The sequence below is a fragment of the Semicossyphus pulcher genome, unplaced genomic scaffold (genome assembly GCF_022749685.1).
Source record: "Semicossyphus pulcher isolate SPU_LCO1_2020_fin unplaced genomic scaffold, fSemPul1.0.p SCAF_69, whole genome shotgun sequence".
NCBI lineage: Eukaryota > Metazoa > Chordata > Actinopteri > Labriformes > Labridae > Semicossyphus > Semicossyphus pulcher.
In genome coordinates this window covers 55,702-75,022 of record NW_027211747.1, presented here as the reverse complement: position 1 = coordinate 75,022, position 19,321 = coordinate 55,702, and the positions used below count along the sequence as shown (strand labels likewise).

General features: G+C 41.4%; 1 protein-coding gene across 1 annotated transcript; it reads right to left on the bottom strand.

Moving 5' to 3' along the window:
- Window positions 1-3,598: 3,598 nt before the first annotated feature.
- Window positions 3,599-19,321, bottom strand: LOC138611031 (probable RNA-binding protein 46). Its single transcript, XM_069683909.1, has 9 exons — window positions 19,189-19,321; window positions 18,568-18,748; window positions 18,209-18,365; window positions 16,499-16,628; window positions 10,994-11,091; window positions 9,811-10,216; window positions 6,503-6,702; window positions 6,212-6,314; window positions 3,599-3,747 (listed from the first exon to the last, which is right to left on the bottom strand). Exons 1-9 carry the CDS (start codon window positions 19,271-19,273, stop codon window positions 3,599-3,601), a joined length of 1,509 nt encoding a protein of 502 aa, XP_069540010.1. The 5' UTR covers window positions 19,274-19,321.

Sequence of the window (19,321 nt, the reverse complement as noted above, 5' to 3'; positions counted from 1 at the left end):
TCCCTTTCCTTGTGTTCCCAATGTTCCCCTGTCTGTCCCTCGTTGTCTCTGTGTCTGGTTGTGTGTGTGTGTACCTGGAATGGGCGTGGCTTCCCCACTTCCCTTACCCTCCTGCACACCTGCTCTCAATCGGCTCATCACTCCTCCCAGTCTGCACACCTTCCTCTCATCAATTCATCGAGCCTGCAGTATTTCAACCCTGGTTCTTCAGTCACTCATTGCCAGATTTTCGTTCAACCTTCAGTGGTAGCCATGCTCTCGGCCAAATCATTTTGTATTTTGCAATGAAGTGAACTTGCTTTTTGTTGCCTTATTAGTTCCTAACTTGTTTTTTCTCTGAAAAAAAGCAGGGCACATAGTTTGCGGGGCGGCGCCGTTCCCCCGCGGTCTTCTCCTCTTCCTCTTCTTCCTGCGTGGAGCCGACGGTGTGGCGTGGGAGCATTTGGCGGTGGCGTGACAGCATCCTGGTGTCCTGGCATCCCGCCACGTTAACTAAAGACTCGACGTGACTAGGAGTTGGGCTGCTCCCTTGGACTCGCGGCTGGTGCGCGGTGTGCGTTCTGGACGGTAAGACGCGGCGTGGTCTGCCTTTTTCCCTTCAGCTGTTGGTTGTTCTCGTGAAAAGTTAACAGCTATTATTATTAGGAACTGTCTATTTTAAGAACTGGCTCTCATGTAAATTGTAATTATTATTTAGTAGTTGATTTACTATGTTTCGCAGTGCGTGGCCTGTCATCGGCCACCACCTCTGGGTGAAGCTGCTGTTTTGGCTCTGCATTGGCTCTGTGTCGGCGCTCTGATTGGCTCCGTGTTCGGACTTCTCCGTGCATTCCTCCCGCTCTGGTCGGAAGATGGTGAATTTGCACGGCTGTGTGCGCTGGTCCCGGCTGTCTTTTGTCATTAACCAGCCCAGCACGCCGAGCCGGGCGCGTAGTTTTAATTGAGTAGACTGAGTAACTGTCAACTGTTCTGTTTAATTATTTTCTGCTATTTTTGATTTTGTGATTGATGTATAATTTGTTTATCTTTAGTTATTGCATATAGATTGTTTGTTGTCTAGGGTCATTGTTTCCCTTGGTTGAGTGTGTGTGACTGAGTGGTTCCTTTGTGTTAAACAGTGGTTATGAGGGTCTGTCACATTGCATATTTTTAACTTGTCTTTCTTTTACCTAGGTGCTGTGGGCCAAGTGTGCGGCAGCGGCTCCCTTGTGGTGGTGCCTTCACTTTTCTTTTGGTTTGCTGTGTCACAGGTGCGGTGTAGTGTGGATCCCTTCCTTTTTGAGTTAGCCGCTGTCATGGTAAGCCCCAGCCCTGACCTGCTCCTCGACTGCCATCTAGGCAGAACATTGGGCCCTCATTCCCACTGTTGATTTAAAGTTCTGATTATATTTATATGGTTTAATGTTAATTCCATTTAAGTGCATTTTGTTAATAAATTATCTTCTACTGGAATCACGCTCTCTGCCCCGTGGAGTTTTTTTTTTTTTTCGAACCTTGTGTGCCTTGGTTTAATTTGGAAATAGTTTTGTTAATATATATTTCCTGGGGTGAGATTCCCCAGGTGATGTTGCGGCATCCTCATCCTCCAATCCTAACATTGCCACATTAGCTAACGTAACAATTGGTTAGCTAGGTCAGTGGGAATGGCGCCATAGCGTTGCATTCACTAAAACATCATATCGCATCCTCCAACAACAGTTAACATTTATAGCCAGTGGTCTTCAATCAACCCAAAACAACACATGTCACTCCACTGCTCATATCCCTCCACTGGCTCCCAGTCATCGCTCGCATCAAATTCAAAACCCTGTTGCTTACAAAACGGGGACGAAACTGGCTCCTGCCTACCTGACCCAGCTCCTTCATGAACACTTCTGCACTTAATGATATTGATGCTGCTGATGATGACATTAAGGATGTGGATTAGGATATTCACGATGATGACTGTACTGACCTTGTTGATGTTGCTGACAATGATTATTATAAAAACAAACAAAATAACGTACTTTGCTCTGCCTGTTGGCACCAGTGTCCGATCGCACTTGAAGCTGTTTGTTGGCACTTACTGACTTCGTTTCCTCCTGTCTTAATCGTTGCTTGTGTTGTATTAACTCTCTCGCTTTGGACAAAAGCGTCTGCTAAATGAAAATGTAACATTGTAATAATTGACAATAACAAATCTAGTATAAATAAAACGTTTAATCCTTGATGTATTTTTTTATGTACTGCTTGAAACCATTATGAAAACCAAAAGTGCCATCGACACATTGTGGAAAATAGTTTTATATGCATGTTATGACTGTAAATTAAAACAAAGCCTTACAGCCAAATATCTAATCAACTATAGGGCTGTAGCAAGTTTGAGGACGAAATAAAGCTCAAATGTGAAATGCTCCCTCAAAAAACGAACAAACGGTATTATAAAAAGGCATAGCGAACTGCTGGAAAAATTAACTCATATGCTCAATATATTGCTCATTTGATTTTTTTTTTTTCTCATTCTGATCCAGAAGGTTAACGACACACGTTTTCATCCAGTCTCCATTAGGCTATACAATAATTTATTTCTAAACACAAATGTGATGTCTGACACAAGAGTCTGTTCATGAAAAGATAAAAGTTAAATTGGATTATTTTTTACATAATAGTCACAATGTATAATTCACACTACCATTACATTAAAAACATATCCATTGGCTGCACGAAAAATGTCGCCATTAATCAGAAAAGATCTTAACAAATGTACATCGGGCATGCAGAACATCAACCCCCTTCCGATGTATTTAATTCAACAGGTTGCCATTTGTGCTCCAATACTGCCATCTAGTGGGTACAGTTTTTCCTCGATAAGTAACCAGTACAAAATTCTGATTTTAATAACTTCACTGTAAATACATATCATTTCTAAACCCCAATTCAATAAATATTGTATCCTGACCTCAATTCATACAAGGTTTATTGAGCGGGGAACTGTTTTCTGTCTTCCAACGACTGTATGTAGGGATTCCCCTCAGAAACGGATGAAGTGGTATCACCCAATATTATACCCCTTAACAAGTTAAAAACGTACATGTTAACAGGTCAGTTTCTAACGTCTTAAGGCGTTTTTAGCGTGTTATGACACCCAGGTAACTTGCCCCTTCCCCTTGTGTGTTCCCAGCTGGTCTGATGGTCTTCACTGCCCTGATTGTTTCCACCTGTTCCCCATTACCTTGTCTATATATTGTCTGCGTTTGTCTTTGTTCTGTGCCAGTTTGCCTGGTCCCGCAAGTCAGAGAACCAACGCCTTGTCCATGCTATGCTCTATGTCAAAACAGGTTTTGTATTATTTTGATACTTTGTCTATCCTTTTTTTTGTCACAGAAGTTTTTTATCCTCAGAGTGATTTTTTGTTTCTTCATTGTTGTAGTGTTTTTCCTCTGTAGAGTGATTTTTATTTGGCACTTTGTTTCTGAGTGGTGCAGTTGGGTTCAAGTCCTAGTTCAATTGTGACACATATTGAGTTTTCAACATCTATCTCTCTGTTTCCATAGTGAGGATGATAAAAGGGGAGACGAGGAGTTTGTGCCACCTTCACGTAAGCTGCGTTCAACTTCAGCTAAGTCCTCCTCCCCCGCCCCAGGGCCATCAACACAGTCGAAGAGGGGTCAGCAGAGATGTCGTGGGCCTGCCAGTAAGCAACTAAAGCAGGCTTCCTCTGGACATGATGGCGGCGATGGGCAGGAGAGGTGGTGTAACCCTGAAGAGCTGGATGTGGAACCACCAATGTTAAATTTTGAGCCAAGAAATCCAGTAGGGCCCAGGATTGACACCAGTGTGACATGGTCACCACTGAGCTCATTCAAACTGTTCTTCAGCTCCAGCGTGATTCACACAATCATCAAGAGCACAAATGAAAAAGCAGACAGAAGAAAAGCATCAGTGATGCAATTTAAGTGGTCTCCCCTCTCAGTTGAGGACTTCTACATTTTTCTGGCTATTGTCATCTTTTCTGGGATGGTTCAAGATCATACCAGGGTAGACATGTGAAGAGAGTGGCCCTACAACTTTCACTTTCCATGGAACTGCATGACAAGGGACAGATTTAAGGCAATTTTTTGGTCCCTTCAACTGTCTGATGTCAAAGAGGTAAAATGTTTCATCACTACAAATAGTGATTAAAACACGAGGAGAATCAGAAAAAGAAAGGAACACAATACGACAGGCTCTTTGTGAAGTGTAAGGACACCAAGGAGGTGACAATGTGCAGCACTTTCCACAAGGCTTACAGTGAAGGCTCCACACACAGGAGAGTGAAAGAGGCTGGACAGTGTCGCCAAAAAACATTCCTGTTCCTGATGCCATCAAGGATTACAACAGCCACATGGGCGGGGTGGACCTGTCAGTTGCCCTCATTCAGTATTATATTACTCAAGCTCTTGGCAGTCGGACAGTCAGATTTGATTTTTGATATGTTGAATATTAACATGTTTTTGAAATGTTGAATGTTTACCAGTTACCTGTGCTTTTGTAAATATTGCACATTGATCTTCTGACTTGTAGAATAAAACTATTCCATTTGGAGACAAAATAATACAATTTAGTTGTTTTCTATTGATTTTATGCTGTGCACAATGGTAGAGTGTGATGATGCACAGGATAAATGTCAGAGCCAAAGACTGCATTATGTGCACATAGCCTCTTGTAGTGGAAATCAGTAGTTGTTGTCAGAATCCCTTTAAAGAGGTAAAACAACCCATTTGGCACACTTTGTGTACTTTAGGTATCCAAATGGCCAAATGGAGAGTCCACATGGTCCTATCCTTAATAAAACCTTTGTAGAATCTATATGCTTTGTAATATTTCTATATACTTTGACAGTTGTAGTCAAGGAGTTGCTGAATCAATTCACTGTCATCTTTTTGCAGAGAAACATTGCTATCATGGTGTTATCCTCTGTGTAATCTAGATTAAATTTTAGCCAAGGAAAAAATGTAACTTTTTTTCCCTTTGTTTGATCACAGTTTACTCATGCATATTATAGTCACAATTTACAGACACTGGGAGTACATTTTCTGAGGTTTTACCTATCCATAGAGACCAAGACCATGCATATAGACCTGATAGTTGTGGAGATATTCTTGATTTTAGTGGGTATGTCTGTTTAGGCGAAAATCACCTGCTAGCACCTTAGGGCTTAACAAGGTTAAGATCTTATGTTTCAAAGTTTTCTTCAGTGTCAAAGTAATCACTGATTAAGTCTTTTACTTTTATTGGTGCAAAACCACCAGATTTCAAGAATACAACATTATTCTGATGTTGGCATGTTTCTATTTTTTTCCTCTGACAGCTCCAGACATTCATGTTCTCCGCTCAGCGTTTAACCACTCAGATTTTCCACATGTGAGGGGTTTGATTTATATGCAGTTGGCTCTCTTTTACTTTGCAGGAAAGTTTTTACACCTTTAAACAGAACTCCTGTGCTGGGCTCAGAGCTACAGATGGCACCAGTTCCACACACTGACAGCTGCTACCACACAATTCAGACAATAACGTAGCATGTCAGGTTGCCAAAGCAGAATTTTCTTCCCTGAGATTCTCGTGCAGCGCTCAGGTGGGCTGGAAGTAAAGACACTGCAGACTCTGAACTCCTGAAAACTGAAGTTTTACTTTAACCCAGTTTAATTATCTTTCTCTGCACGGTGTAAATGTTAAAGAAAAGAGGAGGAAACAGTACTGTGGATGTAAATAAATGATGACGGTTATATTGAGACTGTGTAAATTTAATAATGTAAACACAGCTTCAGCTCTGAGTCCAGTCCTGTGTGCTGGCTGCATTAATACAAAGGGACTGTTAAAAACAATGAATTCTGTTCACTGCTCTGTATGTGTAACAGTAGATTATTTACATCTCATAAAACAGTGTGTCTCATTCTTATTAAACCAACAACAGGTTAGTTCACAGCCCCTCTGCACCAGCATAAACATATTAAACATGAAGAGTGTCTGACAGGGCCGATAAATCAAGACACGAATCATGTTGGAGGTCTGGGGATCAGTACACTTTATTTAACGTTTATTATTTGTTATTACTATTAACAAATGATTTAACCCTTAATAACTAATAATAATTACTATTAACAAATTATTATTTAACCGTTAATAACTAATAACTTATAATACTTACTATAAACAAATTATTTTTGACATTTATTATTTTAGATAACAATACCCAGGTTCCACAGGGTGTTTTGAGCAGCCAGCTCTTTGGCATCGTCCAGCAGCGCACACAGCTTGTCGGGGATGTAGGTGCTGCGTGTGGACGGGATCACCACCTACGCACACACACGCACACTCTGTTTTTGTTGCTCATATGGTTAGACTTATCAGCTAAGTCGATGTAAACATTTATGTACTTATTCTGTATGTATGTATTCTGCAGATTTCCATTTGAATAAATGACAGGAAAGTGAAGTTTACAAAGGTAAAGGTGAGAAGGTATGCCTGCCGTGTATCTGCAGACCTTGTAGAGCAGCAGCAGCCTCCCGTCCTGCCCCGGCGTGGAGAACAGCTCGTACTCGGGCTGTGAACACAGGTTCTTGCGACAGTAGAAGTCAAGCAGACTGACGGCCGAGCCGATCTGACTCTGTTTGAGTGACAGCAGGCTGGTGGGGGTGAGGGGGGTGCCGGGGAACAGGGGGAACACACACCGGTCTGCCTCATCTGATCACACACACACACGCACACACACAGAGGCAGGATCAGCATTACTGCTCATTAGACATGAGTGTAGTCAGAAGATACCAGTGTAGTGTAGTTGGAGTAACAGTGAAAACAGTGTAAGGGTCAAGCTGTGGAAAAGAAGATTTTCGGAATATAAAATGAAACAAGTTGAGCTGCCCGTCACTCTTTAGACAGCATGAAGTATGAGCAGCACTCGCTGTCAGTAAACACAACACTTTAGCTGCTTTAATCACCAGGATACATGAAACATATCCTCTTATGCTAACGATGTCACTTATTACACTGACGAGTGAATCCACCAGCACATTCCTCAACGTCACACACACGTCTCAAATACCCTATTTACACTCGAGTCATGAATATGAATCAAATCAAAGGCTGTTTTTTGACATTAATGATCATTTTCATGTTTGACACTTAAACTGTTTGCAAATTAAAGGCTTCAGAGGACGTAACAGCAATAAATCACTGTCCAACATGTGTGGTACTTTTAACTATTACTGTGAATAACAGCTGAGATGATAGAAAGCCCTCTGTCTCACATCAACAGAAATGTTACAGTGTTAATGTTACTGTAAACTACACAAAACATTTCCCCTTTAAAGGGTCACATTGAGGGATTTTTCTTTGACAAAAAACAAAAAACACAATACATTTGTTTTTAAAGGTCTAGCTGCGAATTTAACCAAACAAAATGCTGACTCTTTTCTGTTCTAATCATGGACTGTATACAAAAATGGTCGTAGCCGACGTGACGTCAATCATTGGGTTGTTGACTACTGTTTTGAAGGCCTGCCATTAAAACCACTGGCCCTGAAATGCAAGCCCTATTTCAGTTATTTTTTTAACATCAAATTTCTCCTTCTGTAAGTGTTTTTATTACTCAATACATGTGTTCAACTATTATAAACTCATAAAAATAGACCAAAAATATCATAAGGGTTTAAAGAGGGTTCTTTTACCACACTTGGTTCAGCAACTCTGACACCCGCATGAATAAATTGTAGTAGCTGCAGTTACGTTACTTAAACGGTATGTAACATTAATGACGCTGTTCAAATGTATGTTAAACTAGCGTGATCATCCCTGTGACAGTAACGTTTTGAAACAAAATCTTACCGTCACCTTCTTTCTGTTGGCACACACACAACCTCACGCTTTATGTGTGCTGCAGGTGTAGCTTTTAAAACACTCTGCGCCACGTTCGCTCTGTGAACAGTCCGTTTATGGAGCCACAGCGTTAACCTGCAACGGGACGAGGTGCCGCTGATAACGGGAATACACCCACTTATAGCCACCTCACGTAACTGCCCGTCTGCCTCGATCATCCCCCAAGTAGCCTTCATCTGTGACGGCAGAAGCGTTGCACGCATGTTTACATGCACAGCAGTCAGTTCTGCTTCTTTTTTTCCCCAACTGTTGGCCCACGAACATCATGCTGAGTTGAAGAAGACTTGAAACTAGAGATTGAGACCATAAACTCATTAGGAGAATGTTTACTGAGGGAATAAATCGAGAAGGAGGACCATTTTCTCATAGACTTCTATACAATCTTACTAGGGGAGTTAGACCCTGCTGATCATTCTTATATGTATAGTCTGTGATTGTAAACAAAATACCTGACCTAATTTTTCTACTCAAGAATCTCCTTCTCTCCTTTCACTCTCTGTCTTCGTCTGTCCTCTCTCCTTCACCTGTCTCACTCCCGTCTCTGTCCAGCTCTCCCTCTCTAAGTCTCCTTCTCAATCTTAAATCTGTCTCCCCCTCCATCATGTAAGTATAGCTTACTAGCTAGCTCAGGAAGCTGGAAGGAAAGATCGCCAGTTTGAATCAAAGAGAAGAGCCAGTCTTAAGTCTGACACTAAAGGTAGGGCTGGAGGTCACATTTAAAGTCTGACAGAATCCAGTAGAGTTTGTGTACAACAAAAAACAGCCTAGATGCTCATACTCCAACTTTGTCTGATTTTGGAGTAAAAATCAGGAAACACCTACCAAAGTATGTGAAATATAATCAGTTAGGGTCATTACAACAGACACAAAAGTAATTTACAGCTGACCCAAATATCCACAAACAAAAGAAGGCATCCTGAACTGACCCTAAACATTTGCGACTGTCTCTGGGATCGGTCGCAGATGTCTTGTTCAAACCTCTGAGGGCTAAACATCTGCGGATACAATAAGACATTCCCGACCGACCCTAAACATCAGAAGCAGGGCTGCACTATAAATGGAATATTAATCCCGCACACATTTTGTCTTCCCACAATTAATTAAACATGACGGTGATATTGGCGTTTAAAATGCTCCGCCTGTAGAAAACTCTACTGCATATCAAATCAAGCCCCTCCCCCAGGGGGTGATGGAGAGGTTTGGACTTCACTTTTGGGGGAGCCGGCATGTCATGTGCCTATCTTACAGAGTGGAAGAGTAAACAACAGAGACGGTCGGAGAAACTAAAGTCAAATGTCTGGAACAGAAGATGAAGAGCTGGTCCCGGAAACGGCTCGTCATTGCTTGCTTGTAGGTATTTCACTTTTAGGGTGAGTGATGTGATGAAGAAACAATAATCAGCAAAGTGGTCATGAGACCTGTGTCTGTGCCGCAAAGCAACACAACTAACTTGTTCAAGCAGACACAAAGTGCAGTATGATGAGTGTATGAAGGCCAAGAGGAAGAACGAGCTAAAAACTTTGGGAATCGGTCCAGTAGATGGCCTCCGCTGTAGCCACGATACAGCCGATCAAAATACGTCCACTAAAAGTTTTTGTTTCTATGAGACATTTCAAAACTCAAATTTGTAAAAAAAAAAGGTCCAAAATTACCAAACCTCTCCTTTAACACCCACTGCTGTCACTAAACCCCAAAGCTAATTCAGCATCTGTAAGGTCTCAGTCGCAAAAAGGTCCTCTTACTGATGAATACAGCAGCAGTGCTGCTTGTTACAGCTGTTGGCAATTTATAATTGATGCCTTTGATGCCAAAAGACTTTTACAGGGTTAGGACCTGAAAGGAACTTCAGTATTTTGGGGGATAAAAAGTTAAGGTCGACTCTGTGATGGTCTATGTGTGTCTACAATGTTTCCTCACCTACTGCTCCTGTGTAGAAGGGGCTTCCCAGGCGTGGCTGCAGGGGCACTGTCCTGAGTGGAGAGCATCCGTCCATCATGGCTCCGTCACCCCTGTTCAGGAAAAACGTCCCGCCCCCTCCTCCGGCCCCTGTGCTGGTCCCCAGGTAACCCCTGGTGCTGTACCTCCTCCCGGCCACGCTCCCGTCTCTGACCCCCGCCGGTTTGGCCAGCGTCACCTCCACGCTCGCTTCGTCAATCACAGCCCCGTTCATGAGGCTCAGCGCAAAGAGGGCATCATCCCGGCAGCGGTAGTGAACAAAGGCGTAGTCGGTGAGCTTCTTGACGCGCTCTACTGAGCCTGGTCTAAAGCGGGAGAACTCCTGGCGGAGGGTTTCCTCTGTGGTGCTCAGCATCAGGTTACGCACCTGCAGGGACACAAACATCGTACATCTTACAACCCCATTGCTGATGTTCAGATAGTACAGGTCCCATATGCCACAACATGTCTGACTCCTTTCAGTGATGCCTTACACGATGTCTGTGAGTACAACGATGTTAATACTGATGAAAAATACTGTGAAGATTAAAAACAAGCTGTAATTGAGTGCATAAAAAGTGCACACAGAGAGACAGATGTGTTCTGTACCTGCTGAATGCTCTCCAACATGTGTAAGGTGATTTTAGGTCTGTATCTGTCGCCCTCAGGTTACATTTCAGAGTTTCAGAGTAAAAGCCTCCTAATTGATCCCCTGGAGGACGTGCAGCTCCTGTGAGCCTCCCTCCTTCTCTCTCCCTATTTCACACCTCTGATCTAAACAAGTTGGCCGAATATGTCAGACTTCTCTTCCTAAAATGCTGCCTGTCCAGCAGTGCGGGGGCTGGAGACTTTCTGATTTAAAGGCTCTAAAAAATTTCTCTACAGCGGGCTGAAGTGAGAGACTCTGAAACTTGTAGAATCCTTTCTGATCGTTTAATAAGAGAAATCATTAAAATCTTACACCTGATTTCACCTCATCTGCATCCTTTTCATAACAAGGGATTCTTTTGTAAGTGATTATTATTATTTTTTAAAGGGACAAACAGACACACACACAGACATATCAAACACACAAACACGCACACGCACACACACGCACACACAAACTCACACACACACACACACACACACACACACACACACACACACACACACACAAACTCACATAGAGGACTCTGACGTGCTGCATCACATCCTCGTCCACATCTTTCTCCGGCTTGGCCCAGTCCACCTGGATAGAGTGACCCCACAGCTGGAAGGTTCCTGTGGGACACAACAGGAACACGACAACATCACATCTGTATACTCAACATGCTAACATGTATGACAATAGTTTCATACATATATATTGTCTGTAATGACAATGTAATGAGCTGAGTGTTGTAGAAGCAGTTGGAGAGTTATGAAAGAAACATGCTGAACTGTTGTTTTTTCCTCTCTACAGGATTCAGAAGGAAGTATGTTTGAGGCTGATCGGGGAAATTGACCGATAATTGCACAATATTTTATCAATGCAAAAGTTCAACAGTTCAGCAGATTCTCTGCTGGTTCATCCATCTGATCTGTGACAGGACAGCAGCCTCCTCCTGCCTCAGGCAGCATGGAGCTGCTACAGATGGCTGTTCAGCTACACTGAGGCAGCGTCCAAGCTAATAAATTACTGTTTTAAAAATAAGACTTGCTGTGTTTAGCGAAACAGTAGAACCTCAAAATTAGAAATAGAGCCCGACCGATTTATCAGTCAGACGATTTTATCGGCCCATATTTGCATTTCGCAGATGTATCGTGTCGGCGTATATGTCCTCCAATATGCTCCGATATTAATAACTTTAATTTTTGCAGTGCTTCAAGAGAAAGTCATGACACCTCCTGACAAGCAGAGGAGAGGACCTCACTCATGTTACAACTATAAACCAGCACAAAAATGACAATTACCAAGAAACGCATCTCATCAATTCAAATCTATATCAATTTAAACCAAATTGGGCAGACCAGATATTCGCCGCTTCTTATAACTCTAAGAAGAGAGGCGTTGCATTGATGATCAACAGAAAAATACCATATAGCAATAACTCAACCATAACAGATCTCGAGGGACGATATATAATAATCAATGGATCCATTGGGTAAGTTCAGTTAACAATAACCAATCAATACGGCCCAAATGAGGACAACCCAGAATTTTTCCATGAATTCTTTACAAAACTAATAACCTTCTCTGATACAATCATTTTTATTGGAGGTGACTTCAACGCAACCATTTATCCAAAACTTGACAGATCAAATATCATCAAATCTACCAGACCGTGGCAATCATTTCAAACAGTAGAACAAATTCTGGACCAGTATTTGTTGAGATGATAACAGAAATGTACAAATCATCCAACTTTTCACCACATATGAATTCTCATGCACTCATCTCAGTTCTCTTCAAACCTAACAAGGATCCTACTCTCTGCTCAAGCTACCGCCCTTTATCACTCATCAACACAGACATCAAGATTATCAGTAAAGTACTAGCTATGAGACTGGAAAAAGCCATTCATACCTTAATTCACCCCGACCAAACAGGATTCATTAAAGGTAGACACTCATCAAATAACATGCGCCGTCTATTCAACCTAATAAATATATCCACAAAACAAAAGATTAACACATCCATCCTATCATTAGACGCAGAGAAAGCATTTGACCGTGTAAAATGGAACTTTTTATTTGCAACATTAGATAAGTTTGGTTTTGGACAGTCATTCATCAATTGGATTAAAATATTTTACAACTCACCCACAGCATCAGTAATCCCCAATGGAATAACCTCACAATGTTTGACACTAAACCGCGGCATCAGGCAAGGATGTCCACTCTCTCCACTATTATTCCCATTGAGCCACTAGCAGCCGCCATTCGCCAAGATTCACAAATCACTGGAATCACTGTTGCCAACACTATCCATAAGGTCAGTTTATAGGCATTGTTTAAACTCTTGGAGGAATTCTCCTCCATCTCTGATTAATCCATTAACTAGTCCAAATCCACCATCCTACCACTAAATCACCACCAATGTAAGCCGACAGACCCCAAATTACCCTCCAATATCCCAACTGGTAACATTCGCTATCTAGGCATTGATATTTCCTCCAAGCTTCCAGAGCTGTTCCACCTCAACTTTACCCCCATCCTTAAATCCATTGAAGAGCAGTTAAACTGCTGGAATAATTTACCACTCTCCCTAGCAGGCCGAATTGCAACTATCAAAATGTCAATATTAGCCAGAATCAACTACCTCTTTTCAATGACTCCTGTCAAACCAACTCCTAACTAGTTCACCACACTTGATTCATTAATTACAAAATTCTTCTGAAAATATTTATTTTGAATGTGTGTGTATATGCAGGGATGTGTGTGTGTGTATGCATGTACAGGCTGTGTGTATTGGGTTTATGTATACATATGTAATTAAATTTGTATATATGTATAAACTGTATGTGTGTGTGTATGGGTATGTGTATAAAGATAGATATATCTTTTTTGTTTTTGGTGTTCATTTATTTATGTACGTGGTTTATTATTATTATGGGGGGTCTGTTTTTGGTTTCTTGCTTACACTTTGTCTTGGTTCTGGAATGGTAAAATCTTGTCTGTTAACGTAAAAGAGAGGTGAATAATAATCTAAAAAAAAGGACATATGTTCCAAACAGACATAAAAAAAATTAACATAATTATTTTTTGCTTTTTGGAACATAAATAGGAAACTTAACAACTTACTACTCAGTCAGCACTAGGCGGCAGGCATGATGGGAAATGAGGAGGTCCCTAATGCTGCCTGAGTGCGCGTCACAGCTGAGCAGGGCAGTGTTGTGGCAAAAAAGTTCCCCGAACCCTCTTGTCACTTAATTTCAATCGCCAATAGATAATAAAACTTGGTTGAAAAACTATAATCAAAGTCTTCAAAAAACTCAAGCAAGACAAGCAAACACTAGAGACTGGCAGAATCTGATGCAAAAATAGTTTATTTCCGTATAAATACAAACAAATAAACCCGAGTCCATCCGGATGAGACTGCCCACAGGTTAGCCGCATGGTCTTATATACTTTAAACCCCTCCCTCGCTGGGCTTCGGCACGTTTTTTTCCCCTTTTTTAGGTCTCTGCCTAATTGGTTAAAGTGTGTCGCAAGTGGCAGACTTGTGCTACCCCCCTTCCCCCAACTCTGGCTCTCTGCCCTCAGCTTATGTCCCTTCAGTTTCGTCCGACCCATTTCCAACTTTTCCGCAGGACTCTTCCTCACTCTGGCCAATTAGGCACGCCCATGCACTGTACAACAGATAAAGGAGGGGCTCGTTGGCAGGGGACACCTGTTTTTTTTTTTCTAGATCAGATAAGGCGGCCAGTTTCCCACCCTTTGATTTGCACCTGGCTTCTATAATGAGCCCAGCGAGTTTCTCAGCTTAGGATTCTACTTTAGAGCTTTAACTTAAGAACTTACTTTAAAACATTTGACTGTAAAACTTTAACTTTAAAGTCGAGGTGAAATGAAAAATGTCATTTTAATCCTTTTAGATCACATCCTCCGTAATATTGTGCATCTATTTGGCAATACAGACCAAAAAAAATACAGAAAATCCAGTTCTTCGTATTCTTATATCAAAATTCAATCATTTTTTCTTCCTGTAAAACAAAATATCACATGTGCTTACATAAGATAGGACCAACCAATTTCAACAAGAAATATCATGACATCCACCTGTCAATCAATCTGCAACATTTAGCCGCAGAGCACCAAGAACGCTCGGTCAGTTAGCTAGCTACTGCGCTGTGGAGAACGTCTGTCTACGCCCACTTCTCAACGATCAAATCAAATCCCTCTAATGATATGTCCCGCCTGCAAGTCCTGTTTCACTCAAAAATACGTCACGATACGGAAGCTAAATACTCTCGAAATGCTGTTTCATCTGGACTTTAAGGCATTAGACTATAGAAATGTTAACTTTAAGACATTTTTACCATAAAAACTTTAACTTTTAAAACATTTGATTATAAATTTTCACCTAAAACATTTCATTATAAAACTTTTGATTATATAACTTTAACTTTTTCAAATTTTTTTCCAACAGCAGCACACACAGTGAAGGGAAGCATTATCTTTCCCATACAGAACGAAACATTGTGAACAACAAACTCATGTTAAAATCACAGTAATCAGCCAAAGAAAGCTTGCTTTAAGAGCACCACTGTTTCTACCCTCTGCGCATCTAAACTGCCCATGAGATCCCGAGTGTACAGTCTGGCTCTCAGTTTTAGTAACAAAGGTGCAGGAGCTTTAAGCTTAATTGTCTGCTAGTTTCACAGCCGTTATGCTCTAAACAACAAGCTTACACGTCTACACCTCCGTACAACCCAGCAGGAAGGTACAGGATTTTATTTTAAAAAGCCATCATCGCCCCATGCTGCAGACTGTGCGTCTGTCTACTCCGCCCTCAGTCACACCTGCCGCTCCTTACAGCAGCAAGACACGCACGTGCGGACTGTTCTCCTTCACAGAACAGCAAATTAATACGTTTTGTGAAGTCCCTTTCATGTCTCATAAAGATGCTAAAGTTACGACGGAGTTACAGAAAGACAGGCAGAGAGATAGCCATGTCACCGTGATGCTACGTTTTGATTGAGACCTGACCTGCGGACTGTTGGCTGAGCTCCAGACCACTGCCCCACGATAGACAGTCCATAGATAGTCCAAAATGTCCCAAACAGAGCACAATAATAAGAATAGAAACACAGACAAAGGGCAGATCCTCTGCTGATACAGACATCAGCTCACACTTCTCCTGGATTGATGTTGATTAAGAGGGAATATTTAATATGAAAAATCCTGCTTATTAAGCCTTTTATTCCTATTATTAACAATATCTGTCTGTCAAATGAGCTGGTCTGTGTTTGGTGACTTTTATCTGTAGCAGCACTGTGTGAAGGTGGGAAAAGAAGAAAATAATTTTTTGTTCCAACTTTTGTGTGTTTTTGTGTTATACTCACGTCTATTTAATTTGATAATTTATTTTGGTGCTATTTAAGTTGCTACAGAAACACTTTAATTTTGTATGTCATGCAAATGTAACAATAACATTTCAGAATTGGAATTTTGTTCTTTTAATTTCAGATACACTTTGAACATATCTGAATATATCGGCCGATACATCGATATCGGAATTTTCATTAGTCCCAAAAATCCAGTATTGGTCGGGCTCTTGTTGTAACCAAAACTTTGAGGGTTTTATGCTTGAAAAATGAAGAATGGATCACTTAGATTCTTGATTTTTTTTCTTGCATATGTATCTTATATAGTAAGGGGAGGCTAAGTTAAAGACACTGACAGTGTTACAGAAGCACAAACTGCATCATTTAAAATAATATATGTTTGAATACAAATGATTGAACACAAAGTAAACATTAAAAACCTTCATGCAGGACTGTAGGCTATTAAACTTTAAAAAAATAAATTCAATAAACTGGACTGGAAGTTAAATCCTCATTCAGACTCTTTGCTGCATTTTTCTGTGTTCTAGCTCCCCCTGCTGGACAAACACAAGTGACCCAGAGTCAGCAGGTGGAATAAAGAAGGAGAGACGGACAGCTTTGATGAAGGAGTCAGAGGAGGATGCAAAGAGAGTGAGTACCCGGGATGAGCTTCCTCCTGGCCATGGCTGCAGCCTTGTGCGACTCGTACTCTACGAAGGCGAACCCTCGGTTTTTGTTCTTATCTGTGGAGCTGGGATACACGATCACATCCACCACGCCGTCTGTAACCTGACACACACGCACACACACACACACACACACACACAGGAGGGAGCAAAGGTGGTGGTTAACATGTAAACAGTAACAGCTGCTGCTTCTTCTACTGTTGCTGTAAATGATGACTGTGACCTGAAACACCACATGCTGCTGTTTGTGTTAATGAGGGAACAAATGTTTAGTTTTGAGCCTTTGTGTTTCCACCCCTGAGTTTCCAAAAAGAGAGATCTTAATGCTCCAGTTACAATGATATTTAAGACAACAGTTTGTCAAACTATTTCCTGTTTCAACATTCATCAACATGCACATAGCCAACTCAAGAAATGGTTTTCCCACCTGGAACTTCATTTTTCTGTCACTGTTTTCAGAGTTTTCTAAAGTTATAAATAATTAACCAATCAGTAGAGATCATTGGGCTGATGAGCTGAGAATACAAGTCAAATGTAAACTACATGATGTCATTTAGTCAGCACTCTGCTGTAACACATAAAGAACAAGCTGCCGGTCTGCAGGTTTGCTCAATGACTGAGTCAATATGGAGAGGTTGAGGGATAAAAACATCACTTCAGTGAGCTTGAGACAAAAACGTTCTGCAATCCAGATTTACTAGAAGCCGCGAAAAACACTCTTTAAACAATCTTGGGCTCTCAAAAGCAAAATAATAGACACTAAAAACCCTGATCAGAAAAAAATAAGCACAAGAACATGTAAATGCTGGCAGCTGTGGTGTGGGATCTGCTGACATGTAAAATGAGGGATGACTGAGCATCTGTTAGCACGACTCAATGAGCTGCCAATGTTACCAGCTGCTGGTTGAACACAACAACTACTGCTGTCCGGGGCGACTGTGGCTCAGCGGTAGAGTCGGTCGTCTTTCTTCTGTTGGAAGGACAGAGGTTCGATCCCTAGCTCCCCCAGGCTACATGTTGAAGTGTCCTTGGGCAAGACACTAAACCCCAAATTGCCCCTGTGGTATAGCTAACGGGTATGAATGTGATAACCGATTGACAGGTGGGCACTTTATGTAGCCTCTGCCATAAGTGTATGAATGTGTGTGTAGTGTAAAAGCAGCTTTGAGTGAAAAGCAAACTAGAAAAGTGCTATACAAGTACAGTCCATTCCATTAGCTTATCTCTGTGTGTCCACATGTTCAGTCTGTATGACTAATAACGTATCTGTCCATCATCCATTCTCATTTCACAGCTCAACTTTTACAATAACAACCAAACGGCTCTGCTCTTGCTAGTTTTGTACATTTTGTTTCCAAGTTTTCAAAGATTTTTTTTAACCTTTTTCTTAGAGTTAATTGAAGACATTTCAAAAAACATTTTACAAATTAATTTATTCTCTGTGTTAAAGCTCCTCCATGAGCTTTAATTTGGTATCCAGGGGAAGAACTTTGACTTACATTTAGTTCACTCTACCTTTAATTATTTCACTTAATTAAAAATAACTACAATCAAGTGTTTTACGCAGCTGTTCCGTCTTCTGTTTCTCTACACGCCTGGTTAAACTGTCAGTCATAAACATGTAAACAATACTTTTAGTTTTCCAGATGTCCACATGTGGCTCAGGTGTGTGTGTGTTTGTACATTCTTCATCTCGTCCATGATCTCATCCCTCCTCTTGTCTTTTGGGATGGAGCCGATGAAGAGGCGGCAGTTGTTCAGACTCACGCACACACCGATGAACTTCCCTGGACGGATCTCGTAGTTGTCCAACATCTGGATCGCTCTCTGAGCTGCTTCTCTGCACCCATAACCAATGGTCAGGATAAATTATCATAACATGGATCTTTGTTTTTTATTACCCTGCCTTCAGTTGATTCTGGTTCTCCTCTTTCTAAATAAATGTGATTTATAATCCACAAATAATAAGACCATAGATTTAGTAGTTAAAGGGATCATTTCTGTTATGTTGTCAAACTGAATATATAAATAGACACACTCACCTGTTGGTGTACAAGACAAAGGCGTAGCCGCGGTTCTCTCCACTGAACTCCATCATCAGTCTGAACTCGTAGATCCTTCCGGCGCTCTCAAACAACGGCACCAGCTCGTCCTCGTACATGTCTCTGGGAATCTTCCCCACAAACACCTCGCAGCCCCGCGGGGGGGCCGGACCCTCCCAGCCTGAGGCACAAAAGAAAACACAACGACGGTCAGACAGAACTTTCACTGGAGCTGATCTCAGACCAGTGGAGTCGCTACATCAACAGGCTGCAGCCAAACCAAACTCCATTCACTTAAATCACTATTTTAAATCTATTTTTTCAGACTGAGAACAAAAGATAAACACTGACCTTTCCATAAGTTAAAAGGAGATGTTTCATAATACCCTCACATCTTGAGTTTTTTTTTGACATATTACACAGATCACTGAGGGCTTACATTAGGAACAAACAGATTATTTCAGTTATTAATCCCTGGATTTTTCTTTAGACAGCTTTAATCAGACATAAGTGTTCTGTATGTGCACACTGCTCATCTTTTTAATATTTTCTGCCCCTTTTCATATAACACAACACTAATTCTCTTCTTCGTGTGTTTTCATGGTCTTAAGACACACAGACCTGGCGGGGGTCCTCCGAACTTCCTCTGTCCGTTCTCCTGCACCATGTCGTAGCCCGTCTTCTCCATCAGGTCCAGCAGAGCCATCTCTTTGGCGCAAGATGCCTTGAACTCGTCCTCGCCCAACAGAGGACT